General features: G+C 49.3%; 1 protein-coding gene across 1 annotated transcript in view; it reads right to left on the bottom strand.

Moving 5' to 3' along the window:
- Window positions 1-4,662: 4,662 nt before the first annotated feature.
- PDE6D (phosphodiesterase 6D) overlaps window positions 4,663-19,396 on the bottom strand; it is a 49,759-nt gene continuing 35,025 nt past the window's right edge. The window contains exons 3-5 of the mRNA XM_084847723.1: window positions 9,560-9,685; window positions 7,446-7,551; window positions 4,663-5,471 (exon numbers count right to left, since the gene is read on the bottom strand). Of these exons, the coding sequence (XP_084703849.1) occupies window positions 5,390-5,471; window positions 7,446-7,551; window positions 9,560-9,685 (314 nt within the window). The 3' untranslated portion in view covers window positions 4,663-5,389. The remainder of the gene's footprint in view (window positions 5,472-7,445; window positions 7,552-9,559; window positions 9,686-19,396) is intronic.

Below are 19,396 nucleotides of genomic sequence, written 5' to 3'. Positions count from 1 at the left end.
ACCCGTGGCATCCAGTCCTGTCGGTTTAGTTAAAGGGAAGTTACTTGTGGACCTCGGCGTTCTTGTGCGCCTCCTTCTCACCACCATTACCGTGGTCTGGGTCAGAGCGAGAGGCAGTGGGCAAGCAGGCTGCAGTGGTGAGAAGCAACTCCAGGGGGCTCTGCTGGGCTCCTGCTGGTCCCTTGGCAGGAGCCCAACCATGCTGGCCCTTGATGCTAGCCCTGGTTTGCATGCAGAAGGTCTCAGGTTCACTCCTTGGCATCTGCAGATAAGACTGGAGATACTCCTGCCTGAAACCCTGCAGACCCGCTGCTGCCAGTCAGTGTTGACAATACTGGGCTAGATGGATCAATGGTGTGCTTCCTATGTTACTATCTTAGTCCCCTCCAGATGTTTTGGACTTCCACTCCCATCAGCCCCAGCCAGCAGGGCCAATGGCCAAGAATACTAGGCGTTGTACTGCAAAACATCTGGAAGGCACCAGGTTGGGGAAAGCGGGTGGAATGGAGGTACAACACATTTGATGCAGTACAGCTAGCTGGGTCTGAACTCTGTATCTGGAAGGGGGGAAAGTTGCCCTGCTTGCACCGGTTGCTGAGGTTTTCCTGCATCCCTCCATTGCCTTGCTGGACTGGCCAATTTGGCCCAGTTCTCTGTTTCCAACTGTGGCCAGCCAGAAACCACTGGGAAGTTCACAAGGAGGGCAGCATGAGGACAACCTTCGTTTTTGTCCCTCTCTCCGCAAGGCTCTCTCATGGCTGCAACTCGCCTAGTGACCCAGCCCTACAAGCAGCTGCCGCTGCCCGTATCCCTTATGGCCCTATTTTGATGGCAGCGCCATGGCAACCGCGCAAAAAGAATGCAGCCCTCAAAGGACGCCAGTCCCACAGGAGGCAGTTTCTATAGGAACTGGGAGCGCAGAAGGGGCAGGCAGCCACCTCCAGAAAGCCACGGAGGAGGCCATCATGCGCCTCACTGCTGTGGGACAAGCAGGAGCCAGCGCGCGCCATGGGCACAATGCAGTGCGCACAGCTGCTGCTCTGCGACTGCCACCAGCCTCCAGTTATTTGACAGGGGCCCTCTGAGGAATGCTGTTAGCTGGGGGGTGCTGGGAATTGTAGTCCAACACATCTGGAGGGCACCAGGTTGGAGAAGGCAGCTCTGTGTAATGTGGGGTGGCTAAAAGCCCTTACCAGCCACACCAAATTTATTTATTATTCCCTTTATAGTCTGCCTTTCTCCCTCTTGCAAAGAACCCAAGGCAGCGTACATGGTCCCCCTCCTCTCCATTTTATCCTCGCAACAGCCCGGTGAGGTAGGCTAAGCTGAGAGTCAGTGACTGGCCCAAAGTCACCCAGTGAACTTCATGGCTGAGTGGGGACTAGAACCCGGGTCCCCGCAGTCCCACATCAACACTCTAACCACCACACCACACTGGCTCTCAAAGAGCTCCTTTAGGGTTCTGACTCATTCTGACTGAAACCTGGAGCAGAGTCGCTGCCCCACTGACATCGGAGCCACCAGCGTCCACTGGCAGCTTCCCTGGCCCATTTCATCGCACGCTGCTGCCTAAGCCCTGGCTTGGCGGGTGGGAAGAGGCTGGCTGAGCTGTCCTTTTCTGCCGCTATGCTGGGGTGGGGCATTCTTCTCGTTCCATACTGCTTTATTGGGTTTACTGCTGCAATGTGATGGCTTTGCTTATTTCTTGTCAGATTTTAAAACAATTAAAATTTTAAAAAAGTATTTTTAAAACATTGTGTGTCGTCCCCCCCCCCCCCGAGTAAAGGCTCTTGAGACTTCGGAATACTCTCTCCCCCAGTGGTTTGTGGTTCCCTCCCTGCCACCTGAGTGCCTGTGAATGATATACTGCTATGACTTGGTCTCCTTCTGGCTAGCCTTCCGCAGGAGTAAAGCATTCTACTGTCTGTCTGCAGGAGGTGCAATCAGATCATTCAGACATTCACAGCTCAGGGAAAAGAGCAAATAATTTGCCCTCGCAACAGGCTGCCTGTTGGGTGTGTTCACAGATCTGGCTTCTTCACAGGCACACCCACAACAGTCACTCATACAGAGACACAGTGGTTAATCTCCTGCATGGCTGGGTAATTACGAGTGTTACTCAGAAGCCGCCTTCTCCAACAGGGGCCCCTCAAGATGTTTTGGACTACACCTCCCATCAGCCCCCCACCAGCATGGTCAGTGATGTGATAGGAGTTGTGCTTTAGAACATTTGGAGGGCACCACACTGAGGAGACCTGCTTTAAAGTTTTCAGCTGGAGGAGGGGAAGCAATCCCTCCACCTTGTGTGTGACTCAAAAGAACACCCGGCCGCATCACTTTAGAAGGCGCCCATGGAACAGGGCTCGGTGGTGGTGGGAGAAAGAGCTCATAGAAGCAGAGTTGGAAGGGGCCATTTCTGCCGTCGAGTCCCCTGCTCAGTGCAGGAATCCAGCTCAATACATCCCCGACAGATGGCTTTCCAGAACGGTCAGCTTTTTGACCAGGAAACAAATTTTAAAAGAACTCCCAGCTTTTTGTCGAGGAAAGTGAGATTTCAAAGAAAAGGGATGTCACCCTGTACCAAACCACCTCCATGCATTTGCATTTCCTACCTTGATGGTGGCCGCCTGTCCTTCAGAAAGGGCCATGGCCTCTCTTTATTTATTTATTAAATTTCTTAATCGCCCATCTGGTTGGTCACCTGGCCACCCTGGGCTATTTACAGCAATACAAAGTTTTAAAACAGTAAAATTCTACATCAAAACACCTTATTTTAATGATACACCTTACCTGGGCATCTACCCAGCGTGGTAGAAGTGCCCTTCAAGCTGGGAGGCCTGGGTTCAAGGGCCATAGTGTCATAGGGTCTCTGGGGCAGTTGCCCAGCCTCAGTTGTAAGAATGCCTTAACTTTCATTCATCATTGGAAGCTGGGGATGATAGGACTTTATAGTCCAACACATCTGGAAGGCACCGGGTTGTGGAAGGCAGATCTAAGCAGCAAGTCTGCATCCCTAGCCAATTACCTAGGGAGGTGGTGGGCTCTCCCACACTGGAGGCGTTCAAGATGAGGCTGGACAGCCACCTGTCAGGGATGCTCTGACTTGGATTCCTGCATTGAGCAGGGGGTTGGACTCGATGGTCTTGTAGGCCCCCTCCAACCCTACTATTCTATGGTATCTCTCTCCCTCGCCCCCAAACACACAGTTTTTAAGAGAATGAGGACCTGACATGTTTGAAGATGCCCAGGAATTCTGCTCAGGGTGTCTTCAGCCTTGTGCCTCCACCCACAGCAAACTCCCCAACTTCATCTGGACCCTCTGAATGGCCCGGAGGCAGCTAAAAGAAAGACCTCTCCCATCCAGCCCAGCAATACTGCAGTGCCTTTTGCTGCCAGCCTAGCTCCAGGGGGGCAAGTGCCTGGCAGTGCAACACTCCTACTGGCACACACTTTGTCTTTCAGCAGAGAGGCACGGACTGGCGAGGAGAGATGACACGGGCAGTAGCGACTGGGAGGGAGGGGCTGCTCAGAGCACAAGGCTCGAGATGTAGTGAAGATGAACCCACACCGGTCTCCCTCCTAGGTTCAAGCCCAGGCTCAGGGCAGGTGGGAAGTGCCAGCCCAGTGCGGTTTTTAAAATCCCAAATATGCTTCACAAAGGGCATGCACAGACCACGCTCCCAAGGCCTACATTGGGTTCAAGGAAAACGTCACAGTATTCTGACAAATTAACCCGTGTTTCTCCCATTATCGTCCCCCCCATACACACACAGAAGCAATTTGCATTGTGTGGATCTATTTCGGGGGGGGGCGGGACGACTTGTGGCCCTCCATATGTTGAAACAGATGGGAGTTGCAAGTCCAGCAACATCTGGGCGGGCCGCAAGTTGCCCGCTGCTGAGCTACGCAGAGCTGGGAGAACCTCATGGGTCTGAGCCAGCTAGCAGCACGAATCCTTCTCAAGCATCTCTGTCCAAATGACGGCCCGCCTTTGCCCCCCGTGACAGACGCCCTGCCGAATGGGGCTGGGGCTGGCCTTCGGGGACAGCTGACCCACCTGCAGCACAAATGCCACAGGCAGCACAGATGGCTGGTACGCTGAGAGGAGCAGGAGGGCAAGGTCATATGAAGAGTCACTCCTGCCTGCCTCTCCTGTTCTGAACCTCTGCTCGGGTCAGTACATCAAGAGGCCAGCCAGCCACTGCAGTGGGGGGGGGGGGGGCGTATATCTGTGCTGCAGTGAGAACTCTTCTACTTCAGACTCCTGCCTTGTGAAGCGTCTCACTAAAGCACCCTTCTCCAACCTGGGACCCTCTCGATGTGTTGGACTACAGCTCCCCTAGCTGGCTGGGGGATTATGGGAGCTGTAGTCCCACACATGAGGAGGGCCTCAGGTTGGAGAAGGGTGAACTAAAAGTAATCCAGCCATGTGTCCATCCAACCTGTTTTTGCAGACCTCTGGCAGTGAAGGTTTTCGGGTGACCCATTCTAACGCTGAAGCACCCTTACAGCTAGAAAGTCCTTCCAGGGACTGAAGCCAGCTGGTTGCCAGCCTCTGGAAGATGACAACCTCTGAAGGGGCTTCACCAACCCCTCTCCAAGAGGAGAAAACCCACCCACCCTCCCTCCCAGTGTGCCCTGCATATCTCACAAGTCTCCAGTCTGTGAATCACTTCTCTGGCCCTTACTTGGCAGTGATCAGCCCAGAAATGGTCCAATGAGAGGACACAGCCCCAGGTAATGAAATCTCACCTGGCCTTGGAAAGGTAGGAATGTTTGCTTTTTAATTCAGAAATTTATTTTAATTACATTATGTAATAATATCACAGCCTATTTTACAAGTTTAAGGAGCGAAGGGATGAGGTGGTTGATATTCGGACCACTTATGTAGAAATAAGAGATGGAATTTTTAAAAAGGAGAAAGAGAGACAGGGAGAGGAGCCAGAGAGTTAACTTAAAAACAAACAAATGAAACAAACAACGATGAAGAACCGAGGTGACATGCCGTCTGCTGAGAAGGGGAGTCTAGGTACTAAGATACAGAGACATACAAAGGATTTTTTAAAAAACCTAAACATAATTTACAGTCTTGATCCTTCATGCCCATTTGCTTGCCGGTTTGGGTCTCCAACAGAGTCCTTATCCCTCCCCCACCCAATGTCTGAGCAGATGGTGACACGTCTTGCAGCTCGGCCTCATCCAGCCAGGAGGAGGAAAACAGAAGGACGGGCAGCAAAGGTTGCAACTTGCATGGAGCTAGTCACCGCCTAAAGGAAGAGAGAGAGAGCGCCTTCCCCTTGACACTTTTCGGGTGGGATGGGGATTCGGCACCAGGAACCAGGTGTAGGGGGGGAACTAAGCCAGGCCCGAGCCCCGCCCCGGCCTTCTCTCAAACGTAGAACAGTCTTACTTTGGAAGTGCTTACAAGGAGGTCGTCGTCATAAAACTTGGTTTCTATGATAACGTTTCCGCTGCAGAAGGGGGGAAAACAGGGAGGTGTTCAGACGAAAGCAAACAATAAAAGGGTTACTGGTAAATGGCATATTCGCTGGCAGAGGTGCACTGGCCAGGCGGCCTGCTAAAGCCACTGCTACTGAGGGTCACTCAGAGGAAGGCACCCTCAGCAGTATTAACACAGGTAGGTGGAACCCACTGAAGCCCCTTCTGAAGAAGGTGCTCAGCGCCCAGCCGGAACATCGAAAGCTGCCTTGGATCAGGCCAGTTTATCTACTCTGGCTGGCAGAGGTTCTCTAGAAGATGGGAGGGGGGATCTCATTTTTCCAACCCAACCATTCTCTACACACACACACACACGGACGGACGGACGGAGTGTGTGGGTGCCCCATTCACAGCAGACATGAACAAGGCAGCCACGTGAACAACAAACACAGCTGCCTCTGTTATATCTAGTTTGGCCTCAAGAGAGCAGCGGACATTTCCTTGGCTGTTAAGGACTAGGTTATCCTTTGGGATATTTAACTCAGCAGAGGCTGGTGGCTCCGATGTCGGTTTCAGTCGGAACCAGTCAGAACTCTAAAGGAGCTACCCAAGGTGCAAAGCATAGCTCCTTTAGAGTGCTGACTGGTTCTGATTGAAACCAGGAGCAGATTCACCACCCCACTGACATCGGAGTCACCAGCCCCCATTGATTTAACCTTTGCATTTAATCCACGTTCCCCAGGAGATACCGCTGCTTAAATCACTGCTGCCATGCATGGAGGGTGTTTAGCTCGAAAAACCAGGTCAAAACTGACAGAGCTCCTCCATACCTCATCAGCTATCCTGAATAAATGCAGGACTATGTACGTTCTGCAAGGCTGCGCCTAGTACTGAGCACTGAAACTCGGCACCCGAGCGTTCATCGGGGGGTGTACCAGAATGGTCAGCAGAGAGAGCGAGGACATTTCTGGTTCGAGTCCCACCTGAGGCGTGATGAGCTCATAAGGTGGCCTCAGGCATGCCACTCTTGTCTCACCCTCTGCAACGGAACACCCATCTACTTCACAGGGCTTTGGGAAGGACTGCTGAGGTAACGTATGTGAACGGCACCAGATCAGTGCTATGTACTATTGTTCAAGAAGAGGGCTACTAAGCCATTCTTCCCCAATCTGGTGCCCTCCAGAGATGTTGGACTACAACTCCCAGCGGATGCGGGCAGTTGAAGTCCAACATCTCTGGAGGGCACCACGTTGCGGAAGGCTATTCTAGGCCTTAAGGCTGAAAAAAATGCTTGGAAGTGCAAGAACAATTCTCTGAGACACCACGCACGCATGTGCGTAGGTAACATATCTGAGCAAGATTTCCAATGGGCAGATGGGGTGCTCCCAGGCCCTGAACAGACCTTTCCCCCTCCCTATAATTAGCAGAAGCAGAATCCTGCAAATGAGGCAGGCACATTCCAACTGCACATCGACTCAGGGTGCGGAACTCGGTTTGGAGCAGAATTCTGACCCCAGAACAGACACAGCTTTGAAGCTGACAACAGCCGTGTTCGCAGGTAACAGCGGCAAATCGTGGGTTAACTAACCCACAATTTGTCAGGTCGTGTACCCAGCAAGGGCAGCTTCCATTCTGAATATGCAACCTCCGATGGGCCCCATCGGAGGTTATTTCATGACATGCAAACCCAGACACTATGGGTTAATCATAGGTTAAACGATGCACAGTTAACTTAAGAAGCAATTGTAGGTTAACTGTGGGTTGTTTAATGCACAATTAACCCATTGTGTCTCAATTTGCATGTCATGGAATAACCTCTGATCTGGCCAATTGGAGGCTGCATGTTCAAAATGCTGGCAGCACACAACCCCAGCAAATCGTGGATTAATTAACTCATGATTTGCTGTTGTTATGGGTCAACATCAGAACTGGACCCCTCCCACCATTCCATTTTCTAGGCAGCTCCGGGTCTATCGTTCTGAGAGGGTTTGCATGTGGCAACTCACGTTAGAACATTAGCGGGCATCATCTGTGACTCTGGCGCAGCCTCTATCAAGGACTGCCAAGTGTTTGTGGAGTTGGGGATGACAAAGCCAAACTCGAAGAACCATTCTGCAAAGAGAGGAAGGGGGACAGGTATTAAGACCACCCAAACTCCCCCTCCCGACACACACACTCTGTTAGAACCCATCTAAGCAGTGGACTGGTCAGCAAGCCGCTCTCTACATTGAAGACTTCTCATCACAGAGGCCAGAGTGTGTGCTAACCAGCTCCCATGACAAACAGAAAACTCCAAAGATCTTACAAATGTGTTTCAGTGATAGCAAACCCACAAGAAATTAGTGCAAGTTATGAGGACTGATTTCCAAAAGCTGATCCACACAGCCAGTTAATAGCTTCACATAGGTCCAGACTCTCAGGGTCATCTGTTCACATGTTTGCTCTGCCTGAATCTTCCTAAAAGAAGTGCTAATGCTGACAAGCCATTCAATTTTGGCATTAGCACCCAGCAGAGCTCTTCACAGACAGGCATTCCGTTAAGCCTTCTTCACTGTGGAATATTTTCTCATCTAAGGCTTATTCAGTGATGTAGTGGAGCACTTTTATTAGTGGGGACACCAACCATCATCTGCCCCTCCTCAGAATTCCCTGTTCCCTCTGAACTTAGCTGCAGTCCTCACAATTGGTGGGGGGAAATAATTTTCCCAGCAACAGTTATATTGTCCCCTGCTGTAATGCAAAGTATTTGGAGTGGAGGCTTGGTTTTGAATGGGCAATTAAGACCCATCCATTTTATAAAAGATCTGCTCCCGGTGGAGAGATAAACTTCTAGAACTGGTCTGTTGATCTGGATCAACACAGCTCCTGCATTTTTGGCCTCTCCTTGGGGGCAGGACTATGGAGGCTGTCCTGATGAGCACCCGTACTTCAAAATGTACCACTACACCACTGTGACTATTCTGATAAGCTTCCTGCCTCAGAGAGCAACAATGAGAGAACCTTGCATCATATCATCACAGAATGACAACCCCACAGACAATGATGATAACTACATTGTGTCAAAGCCACTCTCCTGGTTGCAAGCACACTTCCTATGTGAAGCTGAGCTTCCTGCTGAATGGAATGCTCCCCAGGACTCCCCAAAACCTGGCCCCACACATCCATTTAAGTGGAGAAGCGAGGCTTAGAGCCTGGGCCAACTGCAGGCCAAACAGGGGCTCCAGCACTGAGCTACAGGCCCTCTGACCATCGCAGTTTTTAGGAACTGGTTCCCAAGCAACCAGGTGGGAAGGGTTTGTAAATTACAGGGGTATTGGGGTCCCCCCCGAGATCTTTCAAGCCATCTTTGTGCCACTCATGACTAACACAGTGGACAAGTAGGCCAGCAAGAATTCCTTATGGGCAGGGCCCACAAATGAGTTTCCCAGGTGGCCAGTGGCAACCATTCCTTCTGAGCTGGCAAGTGCCTACCCCAGGCTTTGCAACATGACAGAAAAGCCCTCTGTCCTCCACTGTGGGAGTCAGGGAGGAGGGAGAGGCAAGGCGGCGGGGGGGGGGCAAATTTTGGCTGGCTACTGAGGGGCGAGCTGCTTTTTGGGCTTCCACTTGCTTCTTTCCTTTGGCTTCTCCTCCACGGTCGACACTGAGATGTGCAGGCTATTTGGGGCAGCATGCCTTTAAGCAACTCTCTAAAACGCCCCATCTATCAATCAAGCAATAACTGTATTTGCAAGGTGGCCATATCCTGTCAGTCTGGTCATTCATAAGTCTCAGTCTCCATGTGGAGACAGGAGTGGTCTGTGTGATGCTTACTCCTGCATGTTTATGTAGGGCACAGATGGGCAATTTGTGGCCCTCCAGATGCTTTGGCCTACAACTCCCATGATCCCTTACCATTGGCTATGCTGGCTAGGGCTGATGGGAGTTGAAGGCCAAAACATCTGAAGGGCCACAAGTTGCCCACCCGACATAGGGAAAGGCAGGCCGATACTTTGGCCTATTAAGATGCACCAAGAACAACTTCCTCTGTTACAGAGAACCAGTTTAACCCATTGCATTGTCTCTCCCCCACTCCATATGCCTGACATTACCTACAGCTACCTACAGAGCTGAATGGTACCTTCTAGACACTGTCCTTTGAAATACACTTTCTGTTCCAGACGGAATTTCTCCATCTGCTCCGATGAGGAGAAGTTGAGCTCCCGAGATACAGCCTTGCATTTCAAGATTTTCTTGGGAACTCGAGCTGGCAGAGAAAAAAAGGTAAACCATCAGCCAGAGTGATAACAGCCAAAGGCACGGAAGTCTTGCACCAGCCAAAAGGCACTTCCCGCTTTTGTGAAGCAGACACAGATGCAGGCTGTAACACATTGGCAGGCACGAAACTCCTCCTGGGGATCAGGAAAGGAACCATACGGAAGCTGGAAGAAAATTGGCTCTTTTTCCGAGCCACTGATGAGCCACACGTGACTAAATACAAGTATGTCGGGCAAGTGGGCTACTGCGAATGTGAGCAGCTGAAAGGCTTCCCTTGGGGCTATACAGTACAGGACTGGCATAGCTCGGAGCCAGGTTGGAGGAGATTTCGCCAGCAGGCCTTACATTGCACACATGCAACCATCAGGGCAGGCCCTGCTGGAAGTTATTTGGCATGGGCAAGGCTGAAGCTTATCATGGGGGCTCTTCAATGCGAAATGGTGGACAAGCTTCCCTGAACAGGGTCTGGGGAGCTGCAGCCAATCAAGGCTTTCCGTTTTGCGAAAGAGACACGCCTGTGATTGACGCATGCAGTGATGTTTCCTACAGGGAATCCATCAGCCACTGAAGAACAGACAGCAAGATATCGTGTCAGCCCAAGCCTTGCAGATCACCACACAAGATGCTTAAGCTTCATTGCCCAGAATGCCCTGGGTCAGCGTCGGCCAGATCCACTCCACGTTGACTCAAGGCTTTAATGATGGGGTTCTGGTAGGCATCATGCCGATCAGGCTTTTGACAAGAGAAATTTCGGAAGGGGAAACAGGGCTGGCCCTAGGACAAGATAGCGTCCAGCCCTCCGTTCCACATATAGAAGCGGACTGAAATGGCAGCTGAATCTTACTTCAGCACAGCACCCCCCACAACACCTGAGGTAGCAGGCTAGCCAAAGGGGTGCAAGGCAGCTTCATGGGACACACAACTCTGTCCCCTAGCACCTCCTACCTGAAGCAGCTGCCGTACTTTGCTTAATGGTAGGGCTGGCCCGGGGGGAGGGGAGAGAATCTGGTTTTCAGACTAGAGTTCAAAAAGGGGCAGAGATCTCATGATTTCAGAAATTAAGGGGGCAATCCTATGCATGCTTAGACAGAAAAAAGTACTATAACTCCCAGGATTCCCCAGCCAGCATGGCTGCCTGGGGAATGCTAAAAATGTGGGAACGCAAGAAGAGCCATGATGGATTAGACCAAGGGTCCATCTAGTCCAGCGTTCTGTTCACACAGTGGCCAACCAGCTGTCAACTGGGAACTCACAAGCAGAGTATAAGCGCAACAGCACCCTCCCACCCATGTACTGGTGTACATAGGCTCACGGCCTCTGGTACTGGAGGTAGCACATAGCCATCAAGACTAGTTCCTCCAGGAATTTGTCTAACCCTCTTTTAAAGCCATCCAAATTCATGGCCATCGCTACATCCTGTGGTAGTGAATTCCATAGTTTAACTATGTGCTGGTTGAAGGAGTTCTTTTTATCTGTCCTGAATCTCCCACCAATCAGCTTCGTAGGATGACCCCGGTTCTAGTATTGTGAGAGAAGGAGAAAAATGGCTCTCTATCCACATTCTCCACACCATGCATAATTTGTAGACCTCTATCATGTTTCCCCTTACCCTCCTTTTTTCCAAAACAATCCCAGCTGTGGTAACCTTCTCTCATAGGGGAGATGCTCCAGCCCCTTGATCATTTTAGTAGTCCTTTTCTGCATTTTTTCCAGCTCTATAATATATATATATATTTAGGTCTGGTGACCAGTATTCCAAGTGTGGCTGCACCATAGATTTGTATAGGGGCAGTATGATATTGGCAGTTTCATTCTCAATTCCATTTCTAATTATGCCTAACATGGAGTTTGCCTTTTTTACAGCGGCCACACACCGGTTTGACATCCTGATTGAGCTGTCCACCACAACCCCAAGATCTATGTCACTGCTAGCTCAAATCCCATCAGGCAATACTTGAAGTTGGGATTTTTTTGCCCGAACGTGCACCATTTTACACTTGTTTACGCTGAACCACATCTGCCATTTGGAGAGATACTTGTGGAGCTCTTCACAATCTCTTTTTGTTTTAACCACCCTAAATAATTTGGTGTCATCTGCAAGCTTGGCCACTTCAATGCTCACTCCTAATTCCAGATCATTTGTGAGCAGGTTGAAAAGCATTGGTCCTAATACAGATCCCTGTGGGACCTCGCTATTTACTTCCCTCCATTGGGAGTCTTTGGTGAGGGACTTTGTTAAAAGCCTTTTGTCTACCAGATCACCCCTGTCTACATGTTTACTGACACTCTCAAAGAACTCTAAAAGGTCAGTGAGACAGGACTTACCTTTGCAGAAGCCATGTTGATTCTTTTTCAGCAGGGCTTGTCTTTCTATAAGCTTACTCATTTTAACTTTAATACTGCCTTCAACCAATTTAACCAGAACAGACGTTAAGGTAACCACCTGTAATTTCCCAGGTTCCGCCTGGATTCCTTTTTGAAAATTGGTGTTACATTGGCCATCTTCCAGTCCCCTGGTATACAGGAGGATCTTAGTGACATGTTGCATATTTTGGTTAGAAGATCAGCATTTTCATATTTAAGTTCTTTGAGAACTCTAGGATGGATACCATATGGTCCTGGTGATTTATTTGCTTTCAATTTATGAATAAGGTTGAGAACTTCATCTTTTGTCACCACTATATGCCTCAGTTCCTCAAGACTCCCTTCCTGAAAACATCATCAGTTCAGGCACAAGTATCTGTCCTATATCTTCTGCAGGGAAGAGAGATGAAAATAATTCATTCAGCTTCTCTGCAATCTCCTTGTCCTCCTTCAGTACTCCTTTAACTCCATTGTCATCCAGTGGTCCAATTGCCTCCCTAGCTGGTTTTCTGCTTCTGATATATTTAAAGAATTCTTTATTGTTGGCCTTGATATTGTTAGTGATATGCTCTTCAAAATGCTTTTTTGCTTCTCTTATTGTCTGCTTGTGTGGCCTTTGTGTAAACTTGTGCTCCCTTTTGTTTTCCTCACTTGGGCAAAACCTCCATTTTCTGAAGGAAGCTCTCTTCTCTCTACTAGCTCCCTTAACACTGCTCGTTAACCATGCCGGCAACTTCTTGGACTTTATGCTACCTTTCCTAGCCTGTGGTATACATTTTAGCTGGGCTTCTATTATTGTGGTTTTGAGTAACCTCAAAGCATTTTGAAGGGATTTAATCCTCTTTACCGCCCCCCTTTTAACTTCCTTTTCACCAGTTCCCTCATTTTAGAGAAGTTTCCTCCCTTGTAGTCAAATGTGACTGTGTTGGACTTCCTGGGCCTTCCATATATATTAAATCTGATAGCACTGTGATCACTGGGAGTTGTAGGACTTTTTTCTGTCTAGAATCATAGAATCATAGAATAGTAGGGTTGGAAGGAGCCTATAAGACCATCAACCCCCTGCTCAATGCAGGAATCCAAGTCAGAGCATTCCTGTCCAGCCTCGTCTTGAATGCCTCCAGTGCGGGAGAGCCCACTACCTCCCAAGGTCATTGGTTCCATTGTGATATTGCTCTAACAGTCAGGGAGTTTTTCCTAATGTTCAGCTGGAATCTGGTTTCCTGGAACTTGAGCCCATTATTCCGTGTCCTGCACTCTGGGATGATCGAGAAGAGATCCTGGCCTTCCGCTCTGTGACAACCTTTCAAGTACTTGAAGAGCACTGTCATATCTCCCCGCAGTCTTCTCTTTTCAAGATTAAACATGCCCAGTTCTTTCAGTCTCTCTTCGTAGGGCTTTGTTTCCAGTCCTCTGATCATCTTCGTTGCCCTCCTCTGAACCCTCTCCAGCTTGTCTGCATCCTTCTGGAGAGGGTTCAGAGGAGGACACCTAAACATACATAGGATTGCACCCTAACAGTGGTAGAATTCTTTGATATGCAACCCTTCTCTCACCAGTATAGGCAAAATATATTTTTGGGTTATCTTTACTGCTGAACCCATTCCACAGTTTTAATGACATTTTTTAGCATTTTAACTGAGGCACAATTCAGAATGCATCAAACCCATCAAAGTTACTAAGCAGGGTAGCACACTGATTTACTGCAAAAAGCACTATATATAAAAAATAAAGGCCAAGGGATCTAGAAGCTAAAGTGGTCTTGAAAAAAGGAAAAAGCCAGATTAATGGCTTGTTGGAGTATTGCCTCCATCTGGCTTCACGTTTCCAGGCGCACCCACAAATATTCTTATTAGGGCACAAAAGGCTAATGCATGCTGCATAAGAGATGGGGACAGAGAGTGCGGCTGGGCTGGGCTTTCTTCCTTCTTCCTCCCTTTTCAAATGGCTAGATTTCCTGTGGCCCACCAGCGTGCACTAAATTTACAAGGCAAGAGTGCATACATCTCTCTACAGAGAAGGCATGAATTGGTGCCCTGCATTACTTGTTCCTTGGTCTGCGTTCTTATGTAAAGACAGCAGAGAGGGATCAGATCAAGGTCCACCTATTTCTTTCTTTATTAGATTTGTATCCTGCCCAACTTGCAAATGCCCTCGGGGCAGCTCACAATCATAAAACCAAACCACCACAACAGCAAAGACATAACAAGAAATAACTTTTTTAAAAAAAATATAACACAAGTATCAAAATAATACAATGTTGAACAATAAAAACATTAAAAATATTAAAAACATTGGGGAACCAGCAGAAAAAAATTAATGAAGTAACAGATTAAAAGTTAAATGTCTGTTTAAAGAGGAGGTTCTTAACCTGGCGTCTAAATGTATACAGTGAAGATGCCTGTTGGATCTCCCAGGGAAGGGCATTCCACAGATGGAGGGCCACTACAGAGAAGGCTCTTTCCCTGGTAGCCACACGACCCACCACTGTGGGCAGTGGCACCCAAAGACGATCTTAGCAATCGGGCAGGAATATCTGGGAACACCTGGTCCCAGCATTCTTTGCAAGAAACCCCGCAGTCAGGTCAGGGACACAACACACTTTCCAGGTGGGGGGCTGAACTGCCCCCTACCAGGCTCTCTGTAGGCCAGATGGCATTAGTGGGTGCAGCCGCACCTACTGACATCATGGGGGGGGGGGCACCCACCTACCCATTTTGCCTTTCTTGATCCTGAGGGGCACGAAGTTCCTCTGGGGAGAAAAGGACTCCATTGGAACTGGGATGAGCAGCTCCTACACTGGGGGCGGGGTGCGTGGGCATGTCCCTCCAGGGCACAGGGACTAGAGGCCAAGCCCCATCCCCAAGAGGAAACCAAAGAGGCTCCATGGGCCCAATTAGGCCCTCCAAGGGCAGGATTAGGCCCACAGTCCAGAGATTCTGCATCCTTGCACTAGGTGGTCTGCCAGAAATTGGCCAGTGGTCCACCGGTAGACTGCCAATTACCACCAGCCCACCCTGGTAGTGCACAGAACGTTGGGCTTGCATCAGGAATAGTGGGACCCAAATCCCCACTCGGCCCTGGAGTCCACTGAATGAATCTGGGCTCCTGACAGTCCCCTCAGCTTAACCTTCTTCACCGGGTTGTTGCAAGGATCAAATAGGCTAGCCCCACGTACACCATCCATGTCTCCTCAGTGGAAGGGCAGCAAACAAATGGGACACTGGTTTTGCTTGGGACCAGAACTAGATGGAATGCTAGAAAACCACATCTGGCGAGCCATTGTGCCTTCCAATGTGCTACGACAGCTTTGTCACTCCTCCCCAAGAAAGCGTTTTTAGATGGATGCTTATTCAGGGCACCATCTCCACGGCTGGTGTCCCACACATGCCCCATTGAAATGAATGGGCATTCTCATGCTGCTCACAGTTGTTTTAATGGGGCTCGTGCAGGAAAACATCCTCATCTGTTGGGCCTTTAGCAGTTAAGGGTGAGTGAGGATTGCCTTTAGCAGACTCTATCAGGGCTCTCTGCTCATTAAAGAATTTTCCTTGATAAATCTCCCACCCTTTAAACTAGCAATTAGTCAAGCAATTAAATGCAAACAAACATATTGACAAAACTTCAGTACAGATTTAGACTGAAGGGGCCAGGTGATAACTTAACAGTTTAATAAACAAAATTCATCTTTCTAAGGCCAGAATTGGTGTTTTTTTCCCCCTTGTTGGGGATGCACAATGTTTTTGACCCTGAGGGCTGCACTGGGTGTCAGCAGGGGTCTTGGGGCCACAGCACCATACGCCTGTGCACGCATGCACGCACAGACACACAGTCACTGGGGTTGGGGAGGAGGCTGCTTCAGGGGCTGCTGACTGAGGGCAGCGGGGAGGGTTAGCCTCCTCCCCCTCCTGGCAACCCCAACGAGCATCACTGCTTCTTCACTGCAGTGATTCCAACCGGCAGCTGGGAGCAGGGGGCCATCAGTCCATGCTTTCCTGCTCCATGCCCTAAACAGATTGATATAGATGTAACAGCTCTGGCTGTTTAACCCCTGCAGCAAATTCTATCACCCCTTGCTTAGGCCACAGTCAATACTAACTAGGTTCTCAAGAAGATTTCTTAACCAACTTCAAACCCTGGTTAGTGTTAATCAAGGTTAAAACAAGAGGGGAAATCTGCTCCAGGAAGAGGGTGCCCATTCTGTTGGAGGGACTCGGGCCATGAGTCACTTAATCTGAACTTGTACCTGAGTCAGGTGGGAGGGGTCTCTGGGAGATGGTTTTTGCCTTTTCCTTGTCTCCTCCCCCTACTCTCCTCTTCCTCTTCCTACTTCCTCCTGCAAGAGATGCTGACCATGAGGCTGACCACAGCCAACTTACCTTGAGATGTAAGCTTGTTATATCTCAAGTAAAGTCTACCCTTAACCCACCACTCGAGTGTGTTTTGTCTACATCAGTGGCTGACGGAGGGGCTGATTCGGACTTCAGATTATGGGCCCAGCAGCCAACAAAGAAGAAATGGGCTTTTGCAAGGAATCACCCGGAAACCTGTGAGTACTGCCCACTGGATAGAAAAGGGAGAAAAATCTTGGAGGGTGGAGCGATGGCTGAAGGAAGTGTACATGCAGCCATGGAAAAACTAGGCACCGGGAACTACCAGATATAGAAGTTTAAGATGGAAATGGTGCTAGTGAAAGAGGACTTGTGGGAGGTTCTGGAACTGGCTCGCCCCACAGAAAACCCCTAGGACTGGGACAAAGGGGACAGAAAAGCAAGGGCAACAATTGCTCTATCTGTCCAAAACGACCAGTTGCTCCACATCAGAAATGAAAAAGCAGCTAAGCAAATGTGGGAGGTTCTGCAGATGGTGCACCAGCCTACCAGCATAAATGCAAAGCTCTTCTTGAAGAGGAAGTTGTTTAACATGAGGCTTGAGAAAGGAGCCAGCTTGCCAGACCATATAAATGCAGTCTTGGAAGTTGCTGAGGAGCTGCAGTCAACTGGCTCAGAGGCCCCAGAGGAGGATTCTATGGTCATCATCTTGTGCAGCATAGATGACTCCTATGAAACCCTCATAAAAACTTTGGAAACGCGCCCTGAAGCAGAGCTAAAAAGACGGGTGAAGTGCCAGATGATTGGAGGAGGGCTAATGGAGGGCAAATAGGGCCCTCCGATCTTTTTGAAGATAGGAGGGCTCTATCTTCAAAAAGGGTAAAAAGGAGGAAACTGGGAACTACAGACCAGTCAGTGTGACATCAATCCCTGGGAAAATTCTGGAGCAGATGATAAAGCAATCCATCTCTAAGCACCTTGAAAACAACGCAGTGATTATTCGAAGACAACATGGATTTCTCAAGAACATATCCTGCCAGACAAATCTGAACTCATTTTTGGATCAGGTCACCTCCCTTGTGGACCATGGGAATGCGGTGGACATCATATACCTCGACTTCAGCAAGGCTTTCGACAAAGTGCCCCATGATATTCTGATGAGCAAACTAGCTCAAAGTGGGCTAGATGAAACAACGATCAGATGGATCCACAGTTGGCTACAGGATCGGACTCAAAGAGTGCTTATCAATGGGATCTTCTCAAACTGGGGAGAGGTAACAAGCAGAGTACCGCAGGGCTCAGTCCTGGGCCCAGTGCTCTTCAACATTTTTATTAATGACTTGGAGGAGGAGGTGCAGGGAATGCTGATAAAATTTGCAAATGACACAAAATTGGGCGGGATAGCTAATACCTTGGAAGACAGAAACAATAGTCAAAGTGATCTTGATAGACTGGAGCTCTGGGAAGAAAATAGAATGACATTTACTAGGGATAAATGCCAAATTCTGCACCTAGGAAAAAGAAACCAAATGCACAGTTACAAGATGGGGGATACTTGGCTCAATAAGACTACAAGCGAGAAGGATATGAGCCAGCAATGTGATGTGGCTGCAAAAAAGGCCAATGCTCTTTTGGGCTGCATTAATAGAAGCATAGCTTCCAAATCCTGGGAAGTACTAGTTCCCCTCTACTCGGCAGTGGTTAGGCCTCATCTGGCGTACTATATCCAGTTCTGGGCACTACACTTTAAGATGGATGCAGACAAACTGCAGAGGGTTCAGAGAAGGGCAACAAAGATGATCAGGGGACTGGAAACAAAGCCCTATGAAGAGAGACTGAAAGAACTGGGCATGTTTAGCATTGAGAAGAGAAGACTGAGGGGAGACAAGATAGCGCTCTTCAAGTATTTTAAAGGTTGTCCCAGCGAGGAAGGCCAGCATCTCTTCTCGATCATCCCAGAGTGCAGGACACAGAATAATGGGCTCAAGTTACAGGAAGCCAGATTCCGGCTGAACATCAGGAAAAACATCCTGACTGTTAGAGCAATACGACAAGGGACCCATTACCTAGGGAGGTGGTGGGCTCTCCCACACTGGGGGCCTTCGAGACGAGGCTGGACAGCTACCTGTCAGGGATGCTCTGACTTGGATCCTGCATTGAGCAGGGGGTTGGACTTGATGGTCTTGTAGGCCCCTTCCAACCCTACTATTCTATGATTCTATGATTCTAAAATTGGACTATGTAAAGGCCAGGCTGATTTGCGAGTGGAATTGCAGGATGGAAAACATGGCTGACACCTCATGTGAGAGCACAAAGGCTAAGCCAGAGACAAAGACCACGAGGGAATCAGAACAAGCCCTTAAGGCAAAGACAAGAGAGTGCTACAAAAGTGGAGCCAAGACACATTTCAAGAGAGACTGTCCCAAAAACGGCCACAAGGGGGAGCCAAAGAGCAACAGAGGGCAAGGCAGAGTAAACTACGAGCCACAAGGGGCCATTCCTGCCGGTCTGTTTACCTGGAGTAACCAGAGCTCAGGGGCACCACCTAGTTTGGGTGCTGGACTCAGAGCTAGCAGCCACGTGACTAGCCGGAGGGAGTTCTTCGAGGAACTGGATCACCAAAAGCAGGGTTACGTTTGCCTGGCTAATGGGAAACAGATAAAAGTTTCAGGAACAGGAGAAGGCACCACAGACTGTATAGCACCGCCACATGGTGGGAAAACAAAGCTAACAGACGTCTTGTTTGTGCCAGACCTGGAAGGGATCTTGCTCTCAGTAAGAAAGCTTACTGCAGATGGATCTGTCCTACTTTTCGAAGGGGATGAATGCCAGATCTCCAGAGAAGGAAGGTTGTGGGACAATGCCAGGGTAAGTCTATGTATGAGACCTCTCTGGCAGCAGAGAAGAGGCCAAGAGGGCAGATAACACACCCCACGACAGTTACATCCACCTCTGGCACAGACGCATGGGGCACTGAAGCATGGAGGCAGTGAAGGAGCTGGTGA

Source organism: Heloderma suspectum, chromosome 3, assembly GCF_057233095.1.
Source record: "Heloderma suspectum isolate Gila_16-S chromosome 3, 16-S_ref, whole genome shotgun sequence".
Lineage (NCBI taxonomy): Eukaryota > Metazoa > Chordata > Lepidosauria > Squamata > Helodermatidae > Heloderma > Heloderma suspectum.
This window is presented reverse-complemented; position numbering and strand designations above follow the sequence as displayed.